At 48.9% G+C, this 26,091-nt stretch overlaps 1 protein-coding gene across 2 annotated transcripts in view; it reads left to right on the forward strand.

The window, feature by feature from the left end:
• Window positions 1-25,651, forward strand: part of LOC118228842 (leucine-rich repeat-containing protein 7-like) — a 31,479-nt gene extending 5,828 nt beyond the window's left edge. The window contains exons 2-25 of one of the 2 annotated variants that reach the window (XM_035420326.1): window positions 6,172-6,374; window positions 7,926-8,043; window positions 8,294-8,372; window positions 9,507-9,596; window positions 9,754-9,810; window positions 10,106-10,169; window positions 10,757-10,831; window positions 11,684-11,828; window positions 11,952-12,024; window positions 12,782-12,911; window positions 13,320-13,435; window positions 13,550-13,619; window positions 13,992-14,091; window positions 14,262-14,383; window positions 14,780-15,007; window positions 15,398-15,496; window positions 15,743-15,854; window positions 16,374-16,554; window positions 16,684-18,508; window positions 20,582-20,686; window positions 20,834-21,040; window positions 21,881-21,982; window positions 22,317-22,391; window positions 23,725-25,651. In XM_035420326.1, the coding sequence (XP_035276217.1) occupies window positions 6,172-6,374; window positions 7,926-8,043; window positions 8,294-8,372; window positions 9,507-9,596; window positions 9,754-9,810; window positions 10,106-10,169; window positions 10,757-10,831; window positions 11,684-11,828; window positions 11,952-12,024; window positions 12,782-12,911; window positions 13,320-13,435; window positions 13,550-13,619; window positions 13,992-14,091; window positions 14,262-14,383; window positions 14,780-15,007; window positions 15,398-15,496; window positions 15,743-15,854; window positions 16,374-16,554; window positions 16,684-18,508; window positions 20,582-20,686; window positions 20,834-21,040; window positions 21,881-21,982; window positions 22,317-22,391; window positions 23,725-23,832 (4,484 nt within the window). In that variant the 3' untranslated portion in view covers window positions 23,833-25,651. The remainder of the gene's footprint in view (window positions 1-6,171; window positions 6,375-7,925; window positions 8,044-8,293; window positions 8,373-9,506; window positions 9,597-9,753; window positions 9,811-10,105; window positions 10,170-10,756; window positions 10,832-11,683; window positions 11,829-11,951; window positions 12,025-12,781; window positions 12,912-13,319; window positions 13,436-13,549; window positions 13,620-13,991; window positions 14,092-14,261; window positions 14,384-14,779; window positions 15,008-15,397; window positions 15,497-15,742; window positions 15,855-16,373; window positions 16,555-16,683; window positions 18,509-20,581; window positions 20,687-20,833; window positions 21,041-21,880; window positions 21,983-22,316; window positions 22,392-23,724) is intronic. The other variant, XM_035420327.1, reaches the window with a different exon arrangement.
• The last annotated feature ends 440 nt before the right edge of the window (window positions 25,652-26,091 follow it).

Consider the following 26,091-nt stretch of genomic DNA (forward strand, 5'->3'; position numbering starts at 1 on the left):
GTTTGAGGTCAGTTTGAGACCAGTTTGAGGCCAGTTTAAGGTCAGTTTGAGACCAGTTTGAGGTCAGTTTGAGGCCAGTTTAAGGTCAGTTTGAGACCAGTTTGAAGCCAGTTTGAGGTCAGTTTGAGACCAGTTTGAGACCAGTTTGAGACCAGTTTGAGGCCAGTTTGAGGTCAGTTTGAGACCAGTTTGAAGCCAGTTTGAAGCCAGTTTGAGGCCAGTTTAAGGTCAGTTTGAGACCAGTTTGAAGCCAGTTTGAGGTCAATTTGAGACCAGTTTGAGGTCAGTTTGAGACCAGTTTAAGGTCAGTTTGAGACCAGTTTGAGACCAGTTTGAGGTCAGTTTGAGACCAGTTTGAAGCCAGTTTGAGACCAGTTTGAGGTCAGTTTGAGACCAGTTTGAAGCCAGTTTGAGGCCAGTTTGAGGCCAGTTTGAGGCCAGTTTGAGACCAGTTTGAGGTCAGTTTGAGACCAGTTTGAGGTTGCGTAGAGGACACATCCCGCAGTGACGAATGCGTAGTGATCAGTAACTAAGGGCCCAATCCCGCTCCGCAGGTTCCTCGTGTTCGGAATGTCGGTCATTCCGACGCCATTCCCTGGAACGTTCCGTTCTGCTGTTGCCGCAGAAGCAGGGGCAGGAGCAGGAGCAGGAGCAGGGGCAGGGGCAGGGGCAGGGGCAGGAGCAGGAGCAGGGGCAGGGGCAGGAGCAGGAGCAGGAGCAGGGGCAGGAGCAGGGGCAGGGGCAGGAGCAGGGGCAGGAGCCTCTCAGGCAGGTCGCTAGTTTCGCACTAGCGGTGTTTAGCGTTGTTGTGGCGTAAGAGGCAGGGAAACGCAGGCCGTTGTTTCTGCATGCTGAGGTCCTTGAGCAGGAGCCTCTTCCCGTCACGTCCGTTTGAATGCTGAGGGAAGGATGGGGTGTTCTGCGTGGCTTTATGTGGTTCAGAACACAGACACCATTGTTTAAAAATAAAAAACGTTTTTTTTTTGGGACTTTTAAAAATAGGAGGAATTTCCCATAATGCCCTTTTTTTCTGAGTTTAATGGTGGGAGAATCTAGGCTGAGTCCCCCGGGCGGCCGGCTCATTGCTGAGAAAGTCACATTACCTGCAGAAACATACCGCTCTGTACAAGAGTCACATCTACAGAAACATACTGCTCTGTACAAGAGTCACATCTACAGAAACATACTGCTCTGTACAAGAGCCTCACATCTACAGAAACTTATGTTTGCCTACGTTTGTGTGTGCATGTACCTGCTATCTCTCTCCCCCCTCTCTCTTTCTCTCCCCTCTCTCTCTCTCCCTGGAACTCTTCATCCACCCATTCATTCATACTGTAGAATTTCTGCTCTTTCATTTCATTCACCATGAGTGCTGTATTTATATTTTTTATGTAATGCTGTTGCTAGGTAACAAGATGGGCACTTAATGGAGCCGGGAATCTTACAAGAAAAAAAAAACAAGAAGATGATGAGCTGTAAAAATGTCCACCACCTTTTCTAAATAGACTTTTTATAACTCTAGCCTGTTCCACACCTGTAGCCTGATCTATACCTCACCCTGTTCTGCACCTGTAGCCTGATCTATACCTCACCATGTTCTGCACCTGTAGCCTGGTCTATACCTCACCCTCTTCTGCACCTCTAGCCTGGTCTATTCCTCACCCTGTTCTGCACCTGTAGCTTGGTCTATACCTCACCCTGTTCTGCACCTGTAGCCTGGTCTATACCTCACCCTGCTCTGCACCTCTAGCCTGGTCTATACCTCACCCTGTTCTGCACCTGTAGCCTGGTCTATTCCTCACCCTGTTCTGCACCTCTAGCCTGGTCTATTCCTCACCCTGTTCTGCACCTCTAGCCTGGTCTATTCCTCACCCTGTTCTGCACCTGTAGCCTGGTCTATTCCTCACCCTGTTCTGCACCTCTAGCCTGGTCTATTCCTCACTCTGTTCTGCACCTCTAGCCTGGTCTATTCCTCACCCTGTTCTGCACCTCTAGCCTGATTGGCTGTTGCATGAAATCGGTTGCATGAAGTTCAGCTGCTCAGAACTGGTTGCAACTAAATTGCAGTGATGTTACACAAAGCAATCCCAGAACGATTTAGTTGCAAGCAATGAAAGTTTCGTGGAAATTGCTTTGTGTAACAAGACCCTAAGACCTGCAGGCACTCCTGCTCGGATGGTATGAGAGAGAAAGAGAGCAAAAGAGAGAGAGAGAGAGAGAGAGAGGGAGAAAGAGGGAGAGAGAGTGTTCTTAAAGTGGGTGTGTGTGTGTGTGTGTGTGTGCATGTGGGATTCAGTTCATTCGACGGCAGCTTGCAGCTAAATTACGAACATCAGACCATAATGCGCTCTTCGAGAGCACGTTACCGTGGAAACCATTCAGCGCTGCCACAGCAGAATTGTGTATTGGAAAGAGCACGTGTTCGCCAGCGCCTGCTGTTCCCTTTGGTGGGGGGGGGGGGGTATATTTTCGATGGGCAGGAGGGGTGTCGTGACAGTGAGCGGTTGTGTTCATTCTCAGATTTCTGCGTGAAGGGGTACCCCGTTACCGCTAGCCCGTCACACTGGACAGGCACTGCCTCAGATGGCACTCCCGAGACTTCCCATAATCCTTTGCAGTGTGACTTCCATGTCCAGTTTAATGCCTCAGACTGTGACCTTCCCAGCCCTGCTCGGATAGAGCCCGCATTACATTTTTATTGGCTGTGCCAGTTTCTGTTACCAATCTTAATTCTTACACCAGGCCGGCCAGCGGAGGAGGGGCTCCCCCTCTGTAGCCCGGTTTCTCCCCAGATTTCTTCCCATCGGGGAGTTTTTTCTCACCGCCGTTTCTGCGTTTCTCCTCCCACTGCTGAGTTTTCAGGGTTCCGCTTATTCCCCCTGTAATGCGTCTTTGTGACTGTGCCTCTAAATAAGAGCCACAAAAATAAATCTGATCCCTACTAAATACAATTGGGTAGAATTGAGTGGAACTGAGTTGAACTGAACTGAACTGAACTGAACTGAGCTGAACTGAACTGAACTGAACTGAACTGAACTGAACTGAATTGAATGTCAGCTCAGGGATTCCGGCAGCCCTGTATTAAAAGGCACATACCTGTTTCAGCCAAGCTGGGGCGCCACCAGGGATTCTGGGCCCCATGAAAAGATCTCACCTGTGTTCTAATATTTTTGAGGGACCCTGTTTGTCGGAACCCTTGGAATCATTCTAAATTAAATTCATGCTGTGCTGGAGCCCCACTGTGTGTGCTGTGCTGGGGCCCCACTGTGTGTGCTGTGTTGGGGGCCCACTGTGTGTGCTGTGTTGGGGGCCCACTGTGTGTGCTGTGCTGGGGCCCCACTCTGTGTGCTGTGCTGGGGCCCCACTGTGTGTGCTGATGTCTGTTACGGTGCCTCTTGATCAGTTAAGACTGTCGAAAGCACGGGTTTGATTTTCTTTCAGTGACCAGGCGTCCTAAGCTTTCAGCATACCAAAAAACCAAACCGCGATATGGCTCTCCTGTGAATAACCAATCAAATTTGGTTACGCTGTGCCACAAACATAATTCTTTCGACGAATAACCACCTCATCCCACCCCTACACCCCTGACTTACATCTCTGGTTTGTCCCGTATTTGAATAAGGAAAAGCTGCCAACCCTGCTCTCGACCGGATGGAGCTGCATTTGTCTGTTGGTTTAATTGCCTGTTTAAAAACCTGTCTGCCCAGCTGGACTCATAGGCAGGAACAACACACAAAAAACTGGGCTAAAGATCCAAGCAACAAATTACACGCAGAACAAGACCGAAATTGCACAACTAAGAAGATCATAAAGAGAGGAAAAAAACATAGAAACAACAGAAGCTGCAGGCCTTATTAATTCAGTTTTATTTTATTTGTGCAGCACATTTAACTGAGCACAAAGAGCATTTACTGAAAAAATAAAATGGTGTCAGTAAAATCGCACAAGTTGGAGCCTTTTAGTTGCCCTGTGAAACACTGGATCACTGCAGCAGTGAAACACCCCACTGCAGTGCGGCTCAGCTCCTGGTCCTGCGGGCTGCAGTGTCTGTAGCATCTGCTCCAGCCATACACTACACCACCAGATTTCACTCATTACTTTACCTCCTTGGTCCAGGAAGTAAAATCAGGTGGTGTAGTGCAAGTTTGGAATCAACATGCCAATGATGACCGAGATAAGGAATCCTGCAGAGGCACATGATTCGCAATAAAGCCTCAAGGTACACGATTGGTCAGGAATCCTGCAGGCAGGTACATGATTGGCCATAAATCCTGCAGGGTGGCCGGAGCCTCAGTGACCTGGGGACGGAGGGATTTTAGTCAGTGTGTCCTTGTCACATGGTACGTCAACGCCCCCTCTTGTGACCTGAATTCCTGTGGTCTGTCTGCACATCGACTGTCCCGCCTCCTGCTTAATGGTTGCGTGAGCTTGTCTCGTAAAGCACGGTGTGATACTGCCCCCTTTGGTCAATCGTGAAATTGCGATTTTCTTGAGGCAGCTGCGCAGACGGGAATGATCCTCAGGCGAGCCTGCTGCGTGACTCGGCTGGACGACTGCGCAGATAGGCGGGGCCCTGCTCGTTTGTCAGTGGACGCGACTGATGCTAACGTGCTAACTTATGTGCTAATGTATGCACTAACGTGCTATATTATTAGCTAAAGTGCACTCTGACAGAGGCTAACAACAGCGATAGGTCATTTCAGCCTGGGGAGTGAAGGGAGAAACTGGATTATTATGGGTAGGGAACAGGATTTGTTACTCTGAGGTTACCCCTGACCTTACCTGAACTTAACCTGAATTGCCTCAGTAAAATATCCAGCTGTATTAGTGGGTTGTGCTGTTTCTAAAAGAATAATAAAGGTAAGCTTTCTAAATCGCTCTGGATAAGGGTGTCTGATAAATCCCTGAATGTAATTTACGTGTAATGTAGTGAATAAAGACTAGTAATTAAGAATGATAAAATGGAGAAAGTTAAACTGCTCTGAGATGAAGAGGGGATGAATGGAGATATGATGGCCTGATATTATGAAGGTGTGCGCACGTCATTAGTCTCTATGGCAACTGTAGAAACCTGGCCACTTGGACAGATTGAGGACTGTTGATTTTCTTTTTCTTTTTTTTTTTAAAGAAAACACACCAGCTCCACTGCCCCCTCCAGCAAAATACACCTTCTTCGTGTATATTGTCTTTTCTACCATAATGCAGTGCACCTTTAATGACAAATCAAAGACAGTGAGGAAGAGTGGTCTCCGGGCTCTCACCTGGGCTCTGAACAGGAAGTGTCCCTGTACACTGAGCAGGTAAAACACCTGCAGTAATGAACGTCCTGCAACAAGCTGTTTTTCACTGATTTTTTAAATATTCATGAACAGCTGAAGTATGCGTCCTTCTTTTTATTAGCTATCATTAAACCTAAGAATAGTCTGCCTGAATGTAGAGCCTCTGATTGGTCTAATTATCTTCCATTCAGAGAGACTCAAATCAGGCCCCCGTGCTGCTGGTTTTCATTCTTCTCCTCCAATCGGAGACTGCTTTAGACCTGGGTCACCAGGTGAGCGGGATCTCCGGCCAATCAGTGACGTTGATCAATCATGACCCACGCGCAGTCCTGGTGTGAACTTCCTGCATGGCTGCGTTAGACGGCAGGCTGTGGGAGCGGCATCAGCTCAGAGAACACACTGGTCCAACTGGGGCTGTCTTTCCCATCAGCCAATCAGAGCGCAGAGAAAAAAACCCTCAGTGCGGCAGAATGTGATCCATGGGCGGGAGGAACAGAATTTAAATGCTCTTTTCTGACAGTTGAACACTCGTTTATCTCCATGTTGTCAGCAACAGGAAAATGTCGGTGTGTTATGTAAAGATGTCCTTGTGGTGTTGGATCATTTCAGTTTCTTGTGCAAATAATAGCACGTGAAGAAGGCGTTTGCCAGAAATTCCATGGTCATTGTGCTCATTCATAAACAAAATTGTCCATTTTACTATTAGTGTGATTGCTTTCAGTATGTCCGTTTATTTAAATGTTCATTTCCCACAAACAGGAACTGTGGAGCAGATTCTGTCCCCATTGGACTCACATTGACAGTGTTGGTGTTGATTTAACGCTGTGAGAGTTGAGGTAACACTCTGAATTCCGCTGCTGTTGTCTGTGTGCCCCTCCCTCCTCTTCCTCAGTGCAGTGCCTGGAGATGACGACCAAGAGGAAGATCATGGGTCGGCTGGTGCCCTGCCGCTGTTTCCGTGGTGAGGAGGAGGTCATCTCGGTGCTGGACTACTCCCACTGCAGCCTGCAGCAGGTGCCCAAGGAAATCTTCAGCTTTGAGCGCACCCTGGAGGAGCTCTACCTGGACGCCAACCAGATCGAGGAGCTGCCCAAGGTGAGGGGGGGGGCAGATCGAGGAGCTGCTCAAGGTGAGGCGGGGGGGGGGGGGGGGGGGGGGGGGGGATCGAGGAGCTGCCGAAGGTGGGGTGGGGGGCAGATCGAGGAGCTGCCCAAGGTGATGTCTCTCTCTGCTGTCTGTGACAGCCATGCAGAACACTACCGCTGCACTGTCGTGCATCTCTTCAACGCAGTTTCCCAGCTGAAAACCCAAACACACACACAAACACACACATGCTCCTTTGTCTAACGAGTCCTGTCACTATAAGAGCCCTGAACTGGGCGTGTGTGTGTGTGTGTGTGTGTGGGAGGCGGGTTGGAGGGGGGTATGTTGGAGAGGTAGGGGCTACAACCCACCCCCCCCCCCCTCCTTTTTGTGTTTACTCTTTGTAACCCAACATCACATCGCCATGGAAACGAGACATTACATTGTTCTGTTTTCCTGTCACCATGTGGATCCACGATGGAAACTGGAACAGCACGACATCTCCATGACAACCAGCCCCCGTCAGGCTGAGTGAGGGGGAGCTATCATACCTGAATGATTGTGAGGTTGTTTTTTTTTTTTTGGGGGGGTGGTGGGGGAGGTCGTATTCTTTAAAACAAATTCATAAGAACATCTCCTTCTCAGCTGGCGTTCTGTATTTATTTTTTAGTTTTATGAATGAACACCCCTATGTCTTTAAGTGAGTTAGTCCTCTCCCTGCACTTGTTCTGTGTCAGCACCACGGACAGAGACCAGAGGGGGAGACACAGCATGTGTCTGCAGCAGGGCTGTCAACATCGCCCCCTGGAGGGATTCTGTGGAACTGCTTAACTCAAACTCATCTCTTAAACCTTTTCTTGGGCAACGACATGCATGTACTGTAGATATGTGGTTTTGAAAAATATGATGAATATATTTCACAGCAATGTAGTCATTAGTTATTTGTATATTGGCCTATGTACAGTGAAGTGTTGCATTATCTTGAAAATGTTTGATTTCAGCTTTGCAGTGTTCAGTTTCTGTACAGGTTAATTTAATTTGTAAGGGTTAATTAATCGTTATGAAATAGTTATCATTTGCCCTATTAATTTTTTTGGGGGCAGAGGATGACACAGATCTATGTTACGTGCAATCGTGTGCCCTGCAGTGCGTTATGGGATATGCAGGACCCGACCGTAGTCAAATAATTATGTTAAATAATTTAACTGTTCAGATGCTTGTAAAATTATAAAAACTTGCTGCAGGTGCCGTGAAGTCTGATTTTTACATAAGCATTACAAACAGAATAGTTTTGTTCTAAATATTTGTGAAAATGGAGCATTTCTTTAAAAAAAATCAAAGACCTACAGGTCTTTATTGGACCATCTAAGGCCATTGGATGAAAGATGAATTTGAAAACAACATAAGACATGCCAAGCCCTGTGGGAGTTGTTGTTTTTTAACATTCCTGATGTAACAGAATTTGGGAGAGTCTCATTTCCAGTGGACTACAGCAAGTTTGACCCAAAAAGCGGTTCCGTGTCTGCAGCAGAGTGAGTGACGGTTCGTCTGTCTGATTTCCAGCAACTCTTCAGCTGCCAAGCACTCCGGAAGCTGAGCATGGCGGACAACGACCTGTCCAACCTGCCCACCACCATCTCCAGCCTCGTCAACCTCAAGGAGCTGGACATCAGCAAAAACGGTCAGTCAACGGCGGCAGTGAGGCCGTCGCTGGCCTGTTTGGTTTTTGGGTTTTGTTTGCCTGTTTCTCATATCAGTGCCCTACTATTCTAAGTAGCTCTGCTGATGCTAGTCTGATGTGACACGATCACTCTCAGGATGACTTCATTCGTACTGTTTGGCTGCATAATGGACTTTTTCTGAAGACCTGCAGAAGAAGTGGGCTTGTTTTGTCCATTCCAGCTCTCTAACACCTGTGACTTCTCTTAAAGGCATTCAGGAGTTCCCAGACAACATAAAGGGCTGCAAATGTCTCTCTGTGGTGGAAGCGAGTGTCAACCCGATAACAAAGTACGTAAAATACCCACACTGGAGTACGTAAAATATCCACACTGGAGTACGTAAAATACCCACACTGGAGTATGTAAAATACCCACACTGGTGTAGTGGTAGAGGTGTAGTTATTGTGGAGGTGTACAGATAGAAGTACAGTTATTGTTTGGGTGTATTGATAGAGGTATATTTCCTTTGTTGAAAAATACGGGGTTGAGTATTTTCTGTGTTGAGAACACGGGGGGGGGGTTAGTATTTTCTGTGCTGAGAATAAAGGGTTGAGTATTTGTCATGCTGAGAGTAGGGGGTTGAGTATTTGTCATGCTGACAGTAGGGGGTTGAGTATTTGTCATGCTGAGAGTATGGGGTTGAGTATTTGTCATGCTGAGAGTATGGGGTTGAGTATTTTCTGTAGGCTTTGCTGGAGCCCGCCTCACTGGCTGTGCTCTGCTGTGCTCTGCGTCGCTCAGACGTGCTGCAAACTGCCAGGCAGGCCAATTACGCTAGCTTTCAGGAGCTTCTCACGTCTCCATGGCGATCGCCGAGCTTGGTTGTCAGGGCTCCAGCCACCCACATAGCCCACCCCCCCTCACTCACCCTCTCTCTCTCTCTCTCTCTCTCTCTCTCTCAACCCCTCACTCACCCTCTCTCTCTCTCCCTGTCTCACCCACCCTCTCTCTCTCTCACCCCCTCACTCACCCTCTCTCACCCCCTCACTCACCCTCTCTCTCTCAACCCCTCACTCACCCTCTCTCTCTCTCTCTCTCACCCTCTCTCTCTCTCTCCCTGTCTCACCCACCCTCTCTCTCTCTCACCCTCTCTCTCTCTCCCTGTCTCACCCACCCTCTCTCTCTCACCTCCCTCACCCATCCTCTCTCTGCCTCTCTCTCTGTCTCTCCCTCCCTCTCTCTCTCTCTCTCACCTCCCTCACCCATCCTCTCTCTCTCTCTCTCCCTGTCTCACCCTCTCCCTCTCTCTCTCACCTCCCTCACCCATCCTCTCTCTGCCTCTCTCTCTGTCTCTCCCTCCCTCTCTCTCTCTCTCACCTCCCTCACCCATCCTCTCTCTCTCTCTCTCCCTCCCTCTCCCTTCCTCTCTCTCTCTCTACCTCTCTCTCTCTCTCTCCCTCCCTCTCTCTCTCTCTCTCTGCAGACTCCCAGACGGATTCACGCAGCTCATCAACCTGACACAGCTCTTCCTCAATGATGCCTTCCTCGAATCCCTGCCCCCAAACTTTGGGAAGTGAGTGTCACCGTCATCCGTGTATGTGCGTGCGTGTGCATGCGTGTGCATGCGTGTGCATGCGTGTGCATGCGCGTGCTTGTGTGTGCGTGTGCATGTACACATCTGTGTGCGTTCTCTCACACTCTCACTCTCTCTCTCTCCCTCTGTGTTTCAGACTCTCCAAACTGCGCATTCTGGAGCTCAGAGAGAATCACCTGAAAACGTTGCCAAAGTGAGTTTGCCCTTACACACGCTGACTGACTGCTTCCTGTCTCACGCAGGTCCTTACACAAGCTGACCGACTGCTTCCTGTGTCACGCAGGTCCTTACAAAAGCTGACTGACTGCTTCCTGTCTCACGCAGGTCCTTACACAAGCCGACTGACTGCTTCCTGTCTCACGCAGGTCCTTACACAAGCTGACTGACTGCTTCCTGTCTCACGCAGGTCCTTACACAAGCCGACTGACTGCTTCCTGTCTCATGCAGGTCCTTACACAAGCTGACCGACTGCTTCCTGTCTCACGCAGGTCCTTACACAAGCTGACACAGCTGGAGCGGCTGGACCTGGGCAGTAACGAGTTCTCGGAGCTGGTGAGAGACCAGGGCGCTCGCGGGCGCGGGGGTGTGGGAGCGGGTCTGACTCCCCGGGCACTGCACACACCTCCAGGGGCGTCGCTCTTACCAGAGAAAGGACTGCAGGAGCCACTGGCTGACAAAACCGCTACAGGCTTACTAAGAATGGGAGGACAGAGCTGTGATTGGTTCATTTTTGGGAAGACAGGGCTGTATTTGGTTCATTTTTGGGAAGACAGGACTGTGATTGGTTCATTTTTGGGAAGACAGGACTGTGATTTAATTGATTTTCTTGAGATCGGGTGGTGGCTTGTTAATATTGGGCATATAGTGCTGTGATTGGTTAGTTTTTTAGGAGATTTTCATTTTTGTAGATGCAGGGCAGTCATTTGTTTATTTTGCAGAGACAGTGCTGTGATTGGTTCATTTTTAATAGTCAGTGCTGTGATTGGTTAGTGCAGGGATTGGTACATTTTTGTAGATACAGGGCTGTGATACATATATTTTTGTAGAGGTCTGCGATTGGTTAATTTTGATGAGACAGGACTGTGATTGGTTAATTTTGAGGAGACAGAGCTGGGATTGATTAGTATGTTCTGTTTCAGCCCGATGTCCTGGAGCAGGTCCAACACCTAAAGGAGATATGGATGGACAACAACTCCCTGCAGAGACTACCTGGGGTAGGCCACGCCCCCTGCAGCAGTCCCCGCCCCCTGTGGGTGGATGGGCGGGACACCTGGAGGAGTGCTCATTAATACAGCAGATTTATTTATTAAGAAGTTTTATTTATTAAATAGTGAGTGTATCAACGGATGGAACTAAAATCCACTTAAAGACACACCTCACACACTGAGTGTCTTGTGTTATGTATTAATTAATTGATTTTGTTTTTTAATTAATTAATTGGTTGATTTAGGCTATTTCAATTAATTGATTTCACTTTTGAAATAATTTATTTTCATTACTATATTAACTGTGACAGTCAATGTTCCTGTGCGGTGTGATGTTTTTTGTTAATGTCGTGTTTTAGTTATTAACCTCTCTCATTTACACCATTCTGAGGAAATGCCACAGGAGTTTATGATACACATCAGACTTTACATGTGAAAATATCTGCCCTGCAGAAATGTGAATTGAGAGTCAGATTTCAGAGCATCTGTTCATGCAGGGAGTTTGATACAGCCATCCAGATACCCCCTGCCTGGATTACTTTAGGCTTGGTGGTATTTGTATATCGACATTTGTCTGACTATGGACTGCTGATCATTGAAAAAGATTTTTTTCTAATCTCAAGTGACCGCCTGTTTAAATGAAGGTTATATTGGGAAAAACTGTGAAATTATTTCTGGAGATGAAGGTTAGCCTGCAGTCCTGCCTAATTTGGCTGTGGAAGCCCAGATTCCTGGAGCTGAAAGCAGATCCACAGGCGAGGGGGTGTGCGATCTGCACCGTCAGTCATACGCGCGTTAAAATGGCCGCCTGCGCCACCCTCGGCCGCCACGCAGATGAACCCGCTTCCTGTCTGTCTGCAGTTCATCGGCCGGCTGAAACACCTCACCTACCTGGACCTGTCGAAGAACCGGATAGAGTCCGTCGACTCGGACATATCCGGGTGCGAGGCTCTGGAGGATCTGCTCCTCTCCTTCAACAGCTTGCAACAACTGCCCGACTCCATAGGTGAGGGGAGGAGTCTCGGTGCTGCCCCCTACTGTGCTACTGTATAACTGCTCAGCCAGCAGGTCAGTTGTGTGGGGCGCTATAGCGAACACTGCCACTCAGTAGCGCTCGTTTCTGTCGCAGGGATGCTGAAAAAGCTCACCACTCTGAAAGTGGATGAGAACCAGCTGTCCTCACTGCCCAACACCATCGGGAGGTAAGTCTGTCTGCGTGACGGTGCCACTCTGCAGGCCAGCTCAGCCCACAGGGCTTCTTTGCACATGCTTGGCCTTGACAGTGATTGCTTTGATGACAGGAGCATTGGCAGTGAACCGAAAAGCACAGCACTATGCAGCATTAAACGAGATCGATCCATGTAAAGGGAAGGATTGCTGTTCAAACTTCATGGTTCAGTTACTGATTTACTGCTAGCAATGGCGGTTGAATATTAGCACCCGAGACATAAAGTTTAGTTAAACCCTTTTTAAATATTTCCATACACAGCGTAATACCATGCAGCTATAGTTATACTTTATTACTGTGATATTGGTTTTGCTGTATTTCTCATTGGAACTTAAAACTTTAAATAGTATGCTTTTCCCCCATTTGGAATGCCTGTATGAATTAACAGATACCAGACGTATTTGTGCACTCTTATCCAGTGCCGTAACAGATATCAGACCATCAGGGCCCTGCAGACCATAGAGTGTATTTGTGCACAAGAGCAGTAATTAATAGAAGCAAGACCATAAAGTGCACCCATGCACTAGAGACTGGTAGAGCCACCATGCAGCTTGCCAACTGAAAACGTTTAATCAGATTCAGGTGGAAAGTGAAGATGTGGTGGTATTACTTAATGTGGGAGAGATTCCTTCTGTGACTCACCTGTGGTCTGACAGGAGCATGGTATCAGTGTACAACCAGTGTACAGAGCCCAAACCCACGTGTTGTTCTGTGTAAAACCCTTTTTGTAGTTTATCACATTTAGACGAGTTTGACTGCAGCGGCAATGAGCTTCAGTCCCTGCCTCCGACCATTGGCTACCTGCACAACCTGCGCACCTTTGCTGCCGATGAGAACTTCCTGTCTGAGCTGCCCAGAGAGGTGAGCTTTACTGTGAGGGGACAGGAAGTGACTGTTACCATGGTAAACTTTGGCAGCCATTCATGACCATTTTTGAAAGAAATGATGTTATGATATATTGATATGTCACTGTTAAATCACAAGTTTTGTTCTATTTTAAAAACAGAACCATTGCAATGCCAATGTTCATTGGGGTTGAAAAATGCCATTTTTCTCCTTTGCAAAACTTCCAGTTCAAGCAGTTATAAAGACAGGTAAACACAGGTAAACACAGTAAAGGCAGGTAAAAGCAGGTAAAGACAGGCAAACACAGGTAAACGCAGGTAAAGACAGGTAAACGCAGGTAGAGACAGGCAAACACAGGTAAAGACAGGTAAACGCAGGAACCCTGCTTTGTCTCGAGCCCTGTGTTCTCTCTCGGCTCTCCAGATCGGAAGCTGTAAGAACGTGACGGTCATGTCTCTGCGCTCCAACAAGCTGCAGAGTCTGCCCGAGGAGATCGGGCAGATGACCAAACTGCGCGTCCTCAACCTGAGCGACAACAGGTAACACCTGCCGACCGCACTCATTAAGCACAGGCCAGAGCTCCCAGGTGTGTGGAGCGACCGCACGGCTGCACTGAGGAACCACAGACGAGACCTGCTTTCTTGCTCTTGCAGGTTAAAGAATCTGCCCTTTTCCTTCACCAAGCTGAAGGATCTTTCTGCTCTGTGGCTGTCAGACAATCAGGTGAGAGCTGTCCTCACAGAAAGGGTTTTTTTCTGTGGCCTGATACAGTTAGTCTGTTTTTAGTCCATTGTGTCACCTTTGACATTGAGCAGGTGTTGATAGTCTGTGTTTGTGAACTTTGACCAATAGGCTGTTTGTAGTCCATGTGTGACCTTTGACCTTTAGCCTATGATGGTATTCCACGTGAGGGATCTTTGACCTTTGGTCTATATTTGCGGTCAATGTGCATGATCTTTGACCTTTGGCATGTATTTTTTGTCAATGTTTGCAAACTTTGACCTTTGGCATGTATTTGTAGTCAGTGTGCGTGATCTTTGACCTTTGGCCTATATTTGTAGTCAGTGTGTGTGATCTTTGACCCTTGGCCTGTAGTCCAAGGCGCTGATCCCCCTGCAATCGGAGGCCAATCCGGAGACCAAGCAGAGGGTGCTCACCAACTACATGTTCCCGCAGCAGCCCCGTCGGGACGAGGGTGGGTGCCCCCCCATGCCCCCCCCCCCCAGGGGAATCCACACAGCACACGCACACTGCTGCTGCTCATTTGCTGTGTATTATCCTTTCTGTTCGTAAATTTACAGTGTGTTGACACCTCTGTGAAATGCAAATTAAATGCATGACTTTACTTCCTTCCACCTTCCACAGATTACCAGTCAGACAGTGACAGCTTTAACCCTGCCCTGTGGGAGGAGCAACGGCAGCAGCGAATGACAGTGGCTTTTGACTTTGAAGAGAAGGATGAGGAGGAGAATGCTGGGAAAGTTAAGGTACCCGTCCTGCTATGTTGACCCAAATGCCGGCACACCTGAGGAAACAGACACAGAAGACAGGAGTGATTTTACAGAGCCTCGCTGCATGGGCAGCATCGCACATCAGCATTCACCCTTTTTAGAGCTGGTTCTTTACAATCTTTTTTTCAGTATTCTAAGTTCTAGAATTCCATTGCTTTCAATTACCAGTAGTGATTGTTAGTATCAGCATTTGAATGTTCAGTTAAGAGAATTCTAATCACATATTTCTGATCTTACACCTCAAAGGGCTAAACTCGAAATCAAAGGATGTTCCCCAAATTCTCTGGTCCATACGCCTGCAAATGTGTAATAAACACAGTAACCTCTGCTGTGCTAATGTCTCCACACATGTAATAACTGCCTTCCTCCCAGGTGGAGATAAACCTGAAGCGATACCCAACCCCGTACCCGGAGGACCTGAAGAACATGGTGAAGTCCATACAGAACACGGTGGGCAAAGACGGCAGCCACGCCCTCAGCCCTGATAAAGACGCCGCCCAAACAGGCATGGAGCTCCACGGCATGGACCAGTACGAGCACAAGTGGCCGACCGCAACCGTGACCGCGGCTGCAACCGGGCCCAAGGAGGCAAACGCAAAGGTACTGGCAGCAGATTCTAAAGCCTCACCAAATATCCAGCTCTTGTGTTTCTTTAGCTCTCTCTGGTCTGCTTTGTAACTGCAGGAGAGAGGAGTTACCTGTGATGTATTACAGTACAGAATGTTGCACTTGGTCACTCACATTTTCAAGAGATGCATCCAGTTGAAATGTTTGGGCTTCAGTGGTAGGGAGGTGGAATTTTCAATGTTAAGAAGAGCTGAGTGTCTGCTGTGTCTGTGGAGTCTGTGATAAAGCCAGCCAGCCAATCACAGCTTCCAGCAACACTGGAGCCGGGCAGGGGATTGAATAGGTCAGCATTGATGCTCTCTGATCCGAACCTGTTTTCAGTCACGAGGGGAGGGGGTGACCAGTTGTGTGCTCTGTTGCCAGGCAACTGATAGAGAGGCTAAAGAATTCCAGAAGACCATGAGGTTGGAGCCAGGCCAGCGGCATTCTGCGGAGAAGGAGGGAGGAGCAGAGGGCTCAGAGGTAGGTGTGATGCAGTGAGGTATAACAGTTGGGTGTCATGTAATGCAGTGACTTGTAATTCCATGAGGTAGAGGGCCACAGTTCCATCAGCCTGCACCACTGACATTATGGAGAGGCAATTAGGTTTAGTGTGAAGGTGCCACATTACTGCATTATTTAGAAGGTATCCCATTGTGAAACAGGAGGCACTATGTAGGTCTCTCCACAGTGTGCTGGTCTCTCCTCAGTGTGCTAGTCTCTCCACAGGACTCCCGATGTGGTTCCCCGAATGACATCCGCATTTCTGACATGAGACCTACTCTGGTGGAGCCCCCCATCTACAAGCCAAAGGCCATCGTCCTGGGAAAAAACAAAAAAGGTGAAAAAAAAATATGTTCAGATTTCAGACCAAACAAACTTTGCTTGAGGCCTAGTTATGGGCCTCAAGCAAAGTTTGACCCATATTCCTGGAATCATGTGACACTTTATTCCTGAGGTCATCCAACCTGTTTACCTGCAGTCATGTGATGCTTTATTCCTGTGGTCATGTGATGCGTTATTCCTGCAGTCATGTGACTCTTTATACTTGTAATCCTGTAACCCCATGTTCCTGTAGTCACGTGATCTCTTCTTGTAGTTATAAGACCTGTGGCAATCTGACCTGTATTCCTGGAGTCATGTGACCCTTTTTTCCTGTAGTCATGTGATGCTTTATTCCTGTGGTCATGTGACGCTTTATTCCTGTGGTCATGTGACTCTTTATTCCTGTGGTCATGTGACGTTTTATTCCTGTGGTCGTGTGACACTTTATTCCTGTGGTCGTGCGACTCTTTATTCCTGCGGTCATGAGACCTGTTTTCCTGCGGTCATGTGACCCTGGGCTGTGTTGCATTCACAGAGTCAGCAGAGGAGTCAGACGCTGATAAAGCGCAGTGCCTGAACACCAGTGGCTCCTCGGCTCCGTCCTCAGAGTACTCCCCCTCTCAGGCCTCCACCATCTCCTCCAACCCCCCAGGGTCCCGCCCTGCCCCGCCCACCACCACTCAAGAGGCCACACCCACAACGCACTGGGCCAGCAGGTAGGCAGTCCCGCCCCTCACTGCAGCACTCACGCGCACACACATCCACACTTTTACACATACACGCACACACATTCTCTTCATGTAGTGTGCATGTTCTGATAGCCATGTGATGTCACTACTCACCAGGTTTGGTCCAGCCCTGCCCCTGCTCTGCCAGAGGGAGACCCCACCCCCTGGCTCCCTACAGCCCCGCCCCCTCAGTGACACATTCGACCGCTGGAACGTCCCACCACACTATGACAACACGGCCTTCGTGAGCGAGGACTCTCCTTCGGCCCTGCCCCCTGCCAGCAGCTCCCGGCCCCCCAGCGCCTCCGGCCCCCACCGCAGGCCTCTCCTCCGGCAGGAGCGCATCATGGGGCTTCCCCTGGATCTGGAGGGGTCACCCCACTTGCCCCGCGCCCGCCCCACATCCCAAGTGCCTCCCCCACCCCCCTCCCGCTGGCACAATTGGACCAGGACTCCCAGTCCTCTGGAGGATCGCACGGCATTCCCCTCCAAACCGGACTCCGCCCTTACTCCCAGCTCCGCCCCACAACCTGAGCGTGACTCCACCCAGCTGCCGGGCTCCTCTCCCTCTGCAGCAGACCCCTGGGGACCCCAGGATCTGCAAAATGCAGAAAGGGCACAGGGCCCCTCCTATCCCCCGGAGGGCGCTCTTGTCCTCAGCAAGAGCACAGAGAGGCTCCAGGAAGGCCGAGGAGACCCCAAGGCCAAGTTCAAAAAGTCCCAGAGCATTGATGAGATAGACGCTGCTCCCACCGTGTACAGCATTCCCCTCGCCGATGCCCAGGATGGCAACCTCCCCCAGCCCCAGCCAATCCCCCGTAGCCAGTCCGCCCCTATGCTAGACGACGACACTTTGGGGGAGGCCCAGCCACAGGGTGGGGCACTTCCGCAGGGGGGCTACCAAACTGCGGCCGCTCCGCCCTTCCTGTGTTCACCAGAGGGTGTGGCCCAGGTGGGCAGAACCCCACCCAGAGGAGGGCAGAGAGGGTACCTACCTGGCGAGCCACTGCTCTCCCCAGTAGGCCTGGGAATGGGTGTGGCCCACCAGGGCCCCACCCCCAGGTCAAGGCCGGGCCTCCTGCGCCGGGCGGACTCGCTGGTAAGCTCGGCTGAGTTGGCTGTGTTCCGGCGGGCGATGGAGGCCCAGCAGCCGCAGCTGGCCGATCGCAGCAGTCGGCTGCTCTACCGGAACCTTCCGGAACAACAACAGCAGCAGCAGGGCGCACCCGCTCCAGCGCCTGATTCCCACTACCCCCGCCGGGATACCCGCTATGTTGGGCAAGAGCCCAAAAAAGCACCCCCCGCTGCTCCCCCGGGTTACCCCACCAAGAGCCTGCCCCAGCGCCGCCCCATGTCGGCTCGAAGCTTCAGCACTGAGGGGTACGGGGGGTCCCAGGCGCGCCCCATTTCGGCCCGCCCATCTATGGCCGCTCTGCTGGAGAAGGGTTCTGTCGACCACACCCTCAGTCCCTGCCTAGAACGTAGCGGGGAGACCGAACTGCACCTGCGCTCCGACGTGCTGTCCCCACACCTGCGCTCCGACGTGCTGTCCCCACACCTGCGCTCCGATGTGCTGTCGTCACACCTCCGCTCTGATGTGTTGTCGCCACACCTCCGCTCTGATGTGCTGTCGCCACACCTACGTTCTGACCTGCTGTCGCCACACCTGCGCTCCGATGTGCTGTCCTCACACCTGCGCTCTGATGTGCTGTCGCCACACCTAAGGCCTGATGCTCTCTCCTCTCACCTAAGGCCCGATGCTCTCTCCTCTCACCTAAGGCCTGATGTTCTTTCCGCTCATCTAAGGCCTGATGCTCTCTCTGCTCACCTGAGACCTGACGCTCTTTCTGCTCACCTGAGACCTGATGCTCTCTCCTCTCGTATGCCTACAGACTGGAGACAGCAGGTGCTAAGGCATATTGAAGCCAAACGTCTGGACAGGGTAAGTGGGAGGAGCCACAGTAATACACTGGGGGGGGCGGGCTTTAATGAGATACAATTAGCGTTTGTGATGGGGGATGGGTTGGGTGGTTCTTGGCCTGGTACATACTATGATTGAATGAATCAGCACAGAGGACAGTAAGAACACAGCTCCTGTGTGTGTGTGTGTGTGTGTGTGTGTGTGCAGTGTGGAGCTCATGAATACAGTCTCCCTCGTATTTCACAGAAGCATATCTCTATGTGCTTCATTAGCCAGCCATCCACAGATTCTGCACGGTTCTCACATTGACAGTTCCAGTCCTATTGTTAAGACACTTCTGTGTTCACAGAGTGTTTGTGGTAGCTTTGTCTTCATTACTTCAATGGAAAAAAGTACCTAATTTAAAATTCTAAAGCATGCCTCTTAAGCCATTGTTCATTTAAAGAATGTTCATCTAAATTAACTTGACCATTGCCCTCCTTGCAAGTATTTCAGGGATTTGTAAATACTGTTCTGTTCTCGAGGGTTTTGTCCAAGGAGTACCATCGTGAAGCTCACTTGTCTATGAATGGCAAGATAGTGCAGGTTTACAGCTATGTCTTCATGATATTCCAACAACACTGTGACAATGTTGTCAGAAGGTTAAAGTGGTCTCCGCAAGGTTACTAACGTTATTATCTAGTTAGCTTAATACGTACATGTATAAACATTGTAACTAGCTAGCTCGCTAAGAAATTGATTTAATTGGTCTGCTGTAAACGAACGTTATACGTAGCTATGTGCTAACGTTAGACTAGCTAACTTTGGTTACGATACGTACTTTTCATAATGTGTTATGCGTTAGATTTGTTGGCGATAATATCAGAAAAATTATATATAATAAACATATCTAGCTAGCTGGTCTATTAGCAAGATACTTACAACGAAGTTGAATCAGGTTTCCATACAGAAACTATCTCGTAAGATATACAGCCGTTAACTGTTTTGTCCGTTAGTATTTAAACCTCCATCGCGAGACGGTTGTGCCGGGATAGCTATAGCCACACCGGTTTATACCAAGCGGGAGTGCTCAGATAGTAAATTGAGTTTGCAAAAGACAGTGACGGCGGAGAGATATTCGCTTTGTATGTTAACTGGCTAGCGAGTATTAAGGCTTTTTAAGCTTTTGAAAAGGTCGGCGTATATCTTTTTGAAAGCTGTATCGTGTATAAAGTGTAATAGTACAACTTAGCGAAGCACAAGAATAACAGGTATACGAGAGTGAGGTAGTGAAATGTAGTATCACTAACTCAGTTCGGTCTCCAAAATCCGTAGGTTAATAAAGATCCGAGAGATTTTGGTTCTATTTGGTTCTGACGGCGGTAAGACTTTAATTAAATGGTGTGTGAACGACTTTCTGCAACGGGATTTGAAAACAGTCAGCAGGCTGCCGAATCAACCATATTCAAATATGAGTTCCAGCTGGTACATTGCACTGCTACAGTATTTCTGTTAACAACAATTTTACCACTACTAAATGTAGCTTTACTGCTTGAGGTACCACATTGCTACACTGTCATTGGGTGCCTCAGTTGTGTTCGAGTAAGTATGAATGAGTGACGAAACGACGTGCGTTCTGTGTGTTGTGCCAGTGACTGTTATACATCCTGTAGGCCACACGCAGGAGAGCCAGTGACTATTTTACTCCCTACAAGCCACTGTACTATAGGAAAGAGCTAGTACCTGTCGGAGGAGACGTCTCTGAGTGAAGCTGACCCTTGTGTACCTGGGCAGCTGAGGTATTATTGGGAGGTAATTACACAATGACAGGATGAGGCCTCACACCTTTTATGGCGTCACTGTGACTAAAAACGGCAATGTCCCACACACCTGGCCTAGATTTGTAGTGAATGCCTTTTCTGACTGAGCCCCTGGAGAGTTCAATGAAAGGATTTTGCCGTCTTGGAGCTGGCCTACTTGAAAAGGAGTTAAACCCACAGTCACTGCGGCCCCCCAGGACTGGAGTTAAACCCGCAGATGCTGCGGCCCTCCTGGTCCTGAATTTAAGATCCCCGCTCTGAGCTCTGTCTGCCCCCTCTCTTTCCCGCTCTGCAGGGCTCTCTCTTAGAAAAGGAGCAGGAGGACTTGTCTCCCATGAGCCAGTGGGGTTCGTACGCTCTTGGCAGGAGAGATGTCCCGCCAGAAAGTCTCATCCGAAAGGTGGGTGGGGTCACAGAGCACACGGGGGTGGACACAGTGCACAGTGTGTTTGTGTGTGTGTGTGAGTGTGTGCGCGCGCGTCTGTGTATGTGTGTGTGTGTGAGCTTGGCAGTGGTACCTGAGATGTGTGTTTCTTGCTCTGTGCAGACGGGTGGTCTCCCGCACACCCAAGCGATGATGATGTCATCAGGGGCGGGGCAGAGTATGCCATATGAGGGTGTGGTCAGTGAGGTCCCCTTCCAGCAGTATCAGCCCCCCATGCCCACGGCCCCTCCCACCAGCTCCCGCCCCCAGAGCGCCCGCTGCCCCCCTCAAACCAAAGGACCCAAGAACAGGGATGGGTACCAGGAGCAGGTGAGACACTACCTACACGCACAGGCACACCCCTTCCCCACACACACTGTACATACACACGCACACACACACACACACATACAGTACACACCCACCAAGTCCACCCACAAGGAAAGGTAGTAGCAATAGGTGTTTTTCTTTCGTACAGTGTCCCCCGTCATGTGCTGATTTGTTAAATTATTGTGTTATCCGGACAAGATTGTAATGTTTTGTGCACGAATCAGGATTCACTGCTGAGTCACTGTATCACGCGTGCCTAGTGGACGACCTGGACTCGGCCGGAGTTCATGCCCATATGTGCCTCCCCCCCCCTTTTCCTTATCGATCTCTGGCTCCGATTTGTACAAAATGGCGGTGCCCAAAAACTGCACTTGCGCGGTTTCAAAACCCTTTTCCCCAAGTCCATGGAGAGTCAAAGGGTGACGTCACAGTGACTTGGTCCATATTTTTTCTACAGTCTATGCTTTGATCCCAGTGCTGGCTGTGTGTCCTACTGCATAACTCTGACAGGGGTGTGTGTGTGTATGTGTGTGGGCGTACCGGTGGAGTCTTTCACCAGTGTGCGTGTACCTGTGGAGTCTGACAGGTGTGTGTGTGCCTGTGGGGTCTGAGAGGTGTGTGTGTACCTGTGCAGTCTCTGACCAGTGTGTGTGTTACCTGTCCTCTCACAGGTGTGTGTGTTTCTGTCCTCTCACAGGTGTGTGTGTACCTCTGCAGTCTCTGAAAGGTGTGTGTGTTACCTGTTCTCTCACAGGTGTGTGTGTTACCTGTCCTCTCACAGGTGTGTGTCTACCTCTGCAGTCTCTGACAGGTGTGTGTGTGTCACCTGTCCTCTCACAGGTGTGTGTGCGGATAGAGAAGAGCCCAGGTCTTGGTGGTCTTGGATTCAGTATCTCAGGAGGAATAACTGGACAGGGAAACCCTTTCAGACCTTCAGACATGGTACGACTGCAGCTCTCTCTCTCTCTCTCACTCTTCTCTCTCACTTTCTCTATCACACACCCTCTCCCTCTCTCCCTCTCCTTCTTTACCTGTCTCTATCTCTGTCTCTGTCACCCTCCCTCTCTTTCTCTCCCTTTCTCTATCTCCATCTCTCTCTCTATCACACTCTCCCTCTCTTTCTCTCTCTTTATGTCTCTCTCTAGTCATTATTTGAGCATTAGCTCCAGTGATTGGTAATAGACTCTGCCGCTGTCCTAGAAGATTCCGAGTGAGAGGAACAGGTCCTTATGGATCTTTAGCTGCCTCCTAACCACATGTCACTTTTGACCTGTAGGGTATCTTTGTCACTAGGGTACAGCCTGATGGTCCGGCTACCCACCTGCTGCAGCCCGGAGACAAAATACTAAAGGTAAGACCCTGTCCACAGCATGCAAACTGGACCCTGCATACTGCATGCAAACTGGACCCTGTCCACAGCATGCAAACTGGACCCTGCATACTGCATGCAAACTGGACCCTGCATACTGCATGCAAACTGGACCCTGCATACTGCATGCTAACTGGACCCTGCATACTGCATGCAAACTGGACCCTGCATACTGCATGCTAACTGGACCCTGCATACTGCATGCTAACTGGACCCTGCATACTACATGCTAAATGGCCCCTGCATACTGCATGCAAACTGGACTTTGCATACTGCATGCAAACTGTACCCTGCGTAGAGCATGCAGTCTGTACCCTGCGCAGAGAATGCGGTCTGTACCCTGCACAGAGCATGCGGTCTGTACCCTGCTTAGCGCATGCAGTCTGTACCCTGCGCAGAGCATGCGGTCTGTACCCTGCGTAGCGCATGCAGTCTGTACCCTGCGCAGAGCATGCGGTCTGTACCCTGCGTAGCGCATGCGGTCTGTACCCTACGCAGAGCATGCGGTCTGTACCCTGCGTAGCGCATGCAGTCTGTACCCTACGCAGAGCATGCGGTCTGTACCCTGCGTAGCGCATGCAGTCTGTACCCTGCGCAGAGCATGCGGTCTGTACCCTGCGTAGCGCATGCAGTCTGTACCCTACGCAGAGCATGCGGTCTGTACCCTGCATAGCACATGCAGTCTGTACCCTGCACAGAGCATGCGGTCTATACCCTACGCAGAGCATGCGGTCTGTACCCTGCGTAGAGCATGTGGTCTGTACCCTGCACAGAGCATGCGGTCTGTACCCTGCGCAGAGCATGAAGTCTGTACGCTGCGTAGAGCATGTGGTCTGTACCCTGCGTGATGAGGCATGTGAGATGTGTTTAATGTGATGAGGAGGGATGTGGGATGCGTTTGGTATAATGATGGAGGGGTGAAGGGGTATCTCAGTCGAATTGTGATGACGTTTGTGTTTTTTGGTGGAGAATGCAATGTTTTTATTATTCATTGGAAGTATTTCAGTTGGTGTTTCTGTGCAGGAGCATCAAAAGTAATGTTTTTCTGTCTCTCTCTCTCTCTCACACATACACACACTCGCACACTCATTCTTCCTCTCACACACGCACATGCTCTCTCTTTCTCTCACACTCACACTCACCACATACCACACACCGCACACCACACACAACACATACCACACACCACACACCACACACCACACCCACACACACCACACACACCACACACCACACACACACACACACCACACACACACACACACACACACATCACACACACACACACACACACACACCTCACTCTGCATTGCAGGCCAACGGACACAGTTTTATAAACCTGGAGCACACGACTGCTGTGTGTCTGCTGAAGAGCTTTCACAACCCTGTGGAGCTGCTTATCTCCAGGGAGGGGCGGGCCTGATCATTTACCCATAAGCCCCTCTGAGTGAACGCTGGCATATCTCACCCAACGCATTTTACCAACAGGACAGTAACCTTTACCAATTGCTGGTTCAATGGTAAACCCTAGTGCCAAATCTACTGGAGGATGCATCTCACACCATCAGGTGTACATAAAGGGTTCAGGCCTGATGGTGAGGGTGTGAGGGGGTGCAAATATTTATTATGTTTTTGATTTTTTATTGTTTCTGTGTGTGTGTGTGTGTGTGTGCGTGTGCGCGTGTGTGTGTGCGTGAGTGTGCACGTGTGTGTGCGTGTGTGCGCACGTGTGTGCGTGAGTGTGTGTGTGTGTGTGCATGTGCGTGTGTGTGTGTGTGCGCGTGCGCGCGTATGTGTGCGCGTGCGTGTACGTGCGTCAGCGTGTTTGTACATGTGTAATCTTTCTTCGTTTTTATGACGTATTACGTTTCCTTGTTTAATGGCGTAGTTTTCCGATTCGATTTGAAAGACTGAAAGCACACATGCTCTGTAGGCTTCGCCGTCACTGTGGACACTGCCTCCATCCTGCATTCGCCTCCATCAGCATTTAAAAGGAACCCGAATGGACGTTCAGCACAAGGCCAGGCTGACACCGAGAAGAATGTGCTATTTGCTATTTTCCTAAATGATTCAATGTACTTTTATTGATTGTTCATGTCCCTGACCTGCAAACTCTCCAGACACCAATTCAAAGGCGTTTTTGAAGATACCAGTTCAGATAAGAGTGGCCCTCGGATGCATCTGAATGCGATGCCATGCTACCTGTTCAGTGTGTCCTGATGTTGCTCTACAGGCCTCATGCTTCTAGGCCCCGTGTCTCGTCACACCTTGTCACACGTCTCACGCCTGAAACGGTGAAGAGACATGTTCCAGGCTGGGAGGGGCTGCTGCAGTCTGGTGAAACCATGGAAACATGGCGGTACAGTATGTTGATGTTTCCTCAACTTAGTCACAGAGGAAGAGGTTTGTGCCACAGAATCAAAGATCAAGGAAACTTTTAGATTAAAGCTAAGTTGTGTCAAAACTAAAAATAATAATAATTCATGTTTTCACTCATTTTCTGGTAAATCTGAAAAGTGTTCTTTTTGCCACAAAGACAGGTCATTATAAAGACAACTGGTGCCATAGTCCTATCGACATGTTTAGCCTATATTACAAACCCTGGAAAGGTTACTTTACTTTATATCAGAACAAATGTAGTTTTTTAATGACATTTTTAAGTAAAACAAATCACTCAAAGCCTACTACTCTGTGGAAGGACTTTGACAAATTTGTGCCTAGCTGTTTAAAGTTTGTACTGTCTTTGCTGAGATTGTGAAATTTTATGTGGTAAATTATTTTTTAAAAATGAAGGGAAACTATTTAGGCCTGGAAAAGAACAGCTCTATCCGACCTGTATAATACAAAATATTACTGCAGTAATTGTGAAATTGTGTTATACAGATATATGTATATGAACATCAGAATTATCATTTTTATGCATTTAGAATAAAGCTAAATAAAAGATACCAATAAGTGGTACTTCCCAGTCGACTTGCAGTACTGATGTAAATAATTTTAAATTGAAACACATTTAGAACATTGACATAGTGAATTTATCCTACGCTTCTGCAGACTTACTGGACTCAAAAGCTAATTTTTGTGCAAAAAAATACTATTTTAATGGACACAGGAATGAAAATCTAAAGCAAAACGCGGTACAGCAGGGTGATAGAGCCGTTTTAGGCTTTGGACGTGTGATTTTGCACAATATGTTTAGGAATAATGTGACAAGTAATAAAAATGTTATTTGATTGTTAAAATACTTTTGTCATATCTGTGTGTGCACCAGTTAGTTAATTTTCTGTACCTTAATTACCTTCATTGAGTGCTTCAAAGTGCTATGGCAACACATGTGCACAGTGTGTCTAAATAATAGAAGAATCAAAGTTTGGTCTGTTGAATAAGTTGGATAGAGTGTGGGGCAAGAATTTTCCAGCGTTGCCCACGATCAGTTGATGATCAGAGAGGGGAGAATTTTCCGATTCTTTCGTGTTCATTTTCAGCGAAATACTCTATATTCAACTGGAAGCAGACCAAGGCGCTGCCTTTGTTGTTAAAGGTCTGTCAAAACACGCTGATTAACGTTTTGAAAAATAAGTGTATTTGCAAAGCGTTTTTTTCATGGATTTAATACATATTTCAAAGTTGTATGTTTTATTCAAGCACTCATCAAGAATAACGGAATCAGTTCGCGAATGAC

This window comes from Anguilla anguilla, chromosome 6 (genome assembly GCF_013347855.1).
Source record: "Anguilla anguilla isolate fAngAng1 chromosome 6, fAngAng1.pri, whole genome shotgun sequence".
Lineage (NCBI taxonomy): Eukaryota > Metazoa > Chordata > Actinopteri > Anguilliformes > Anguillidae > Anguilla > Anguilla anguilla.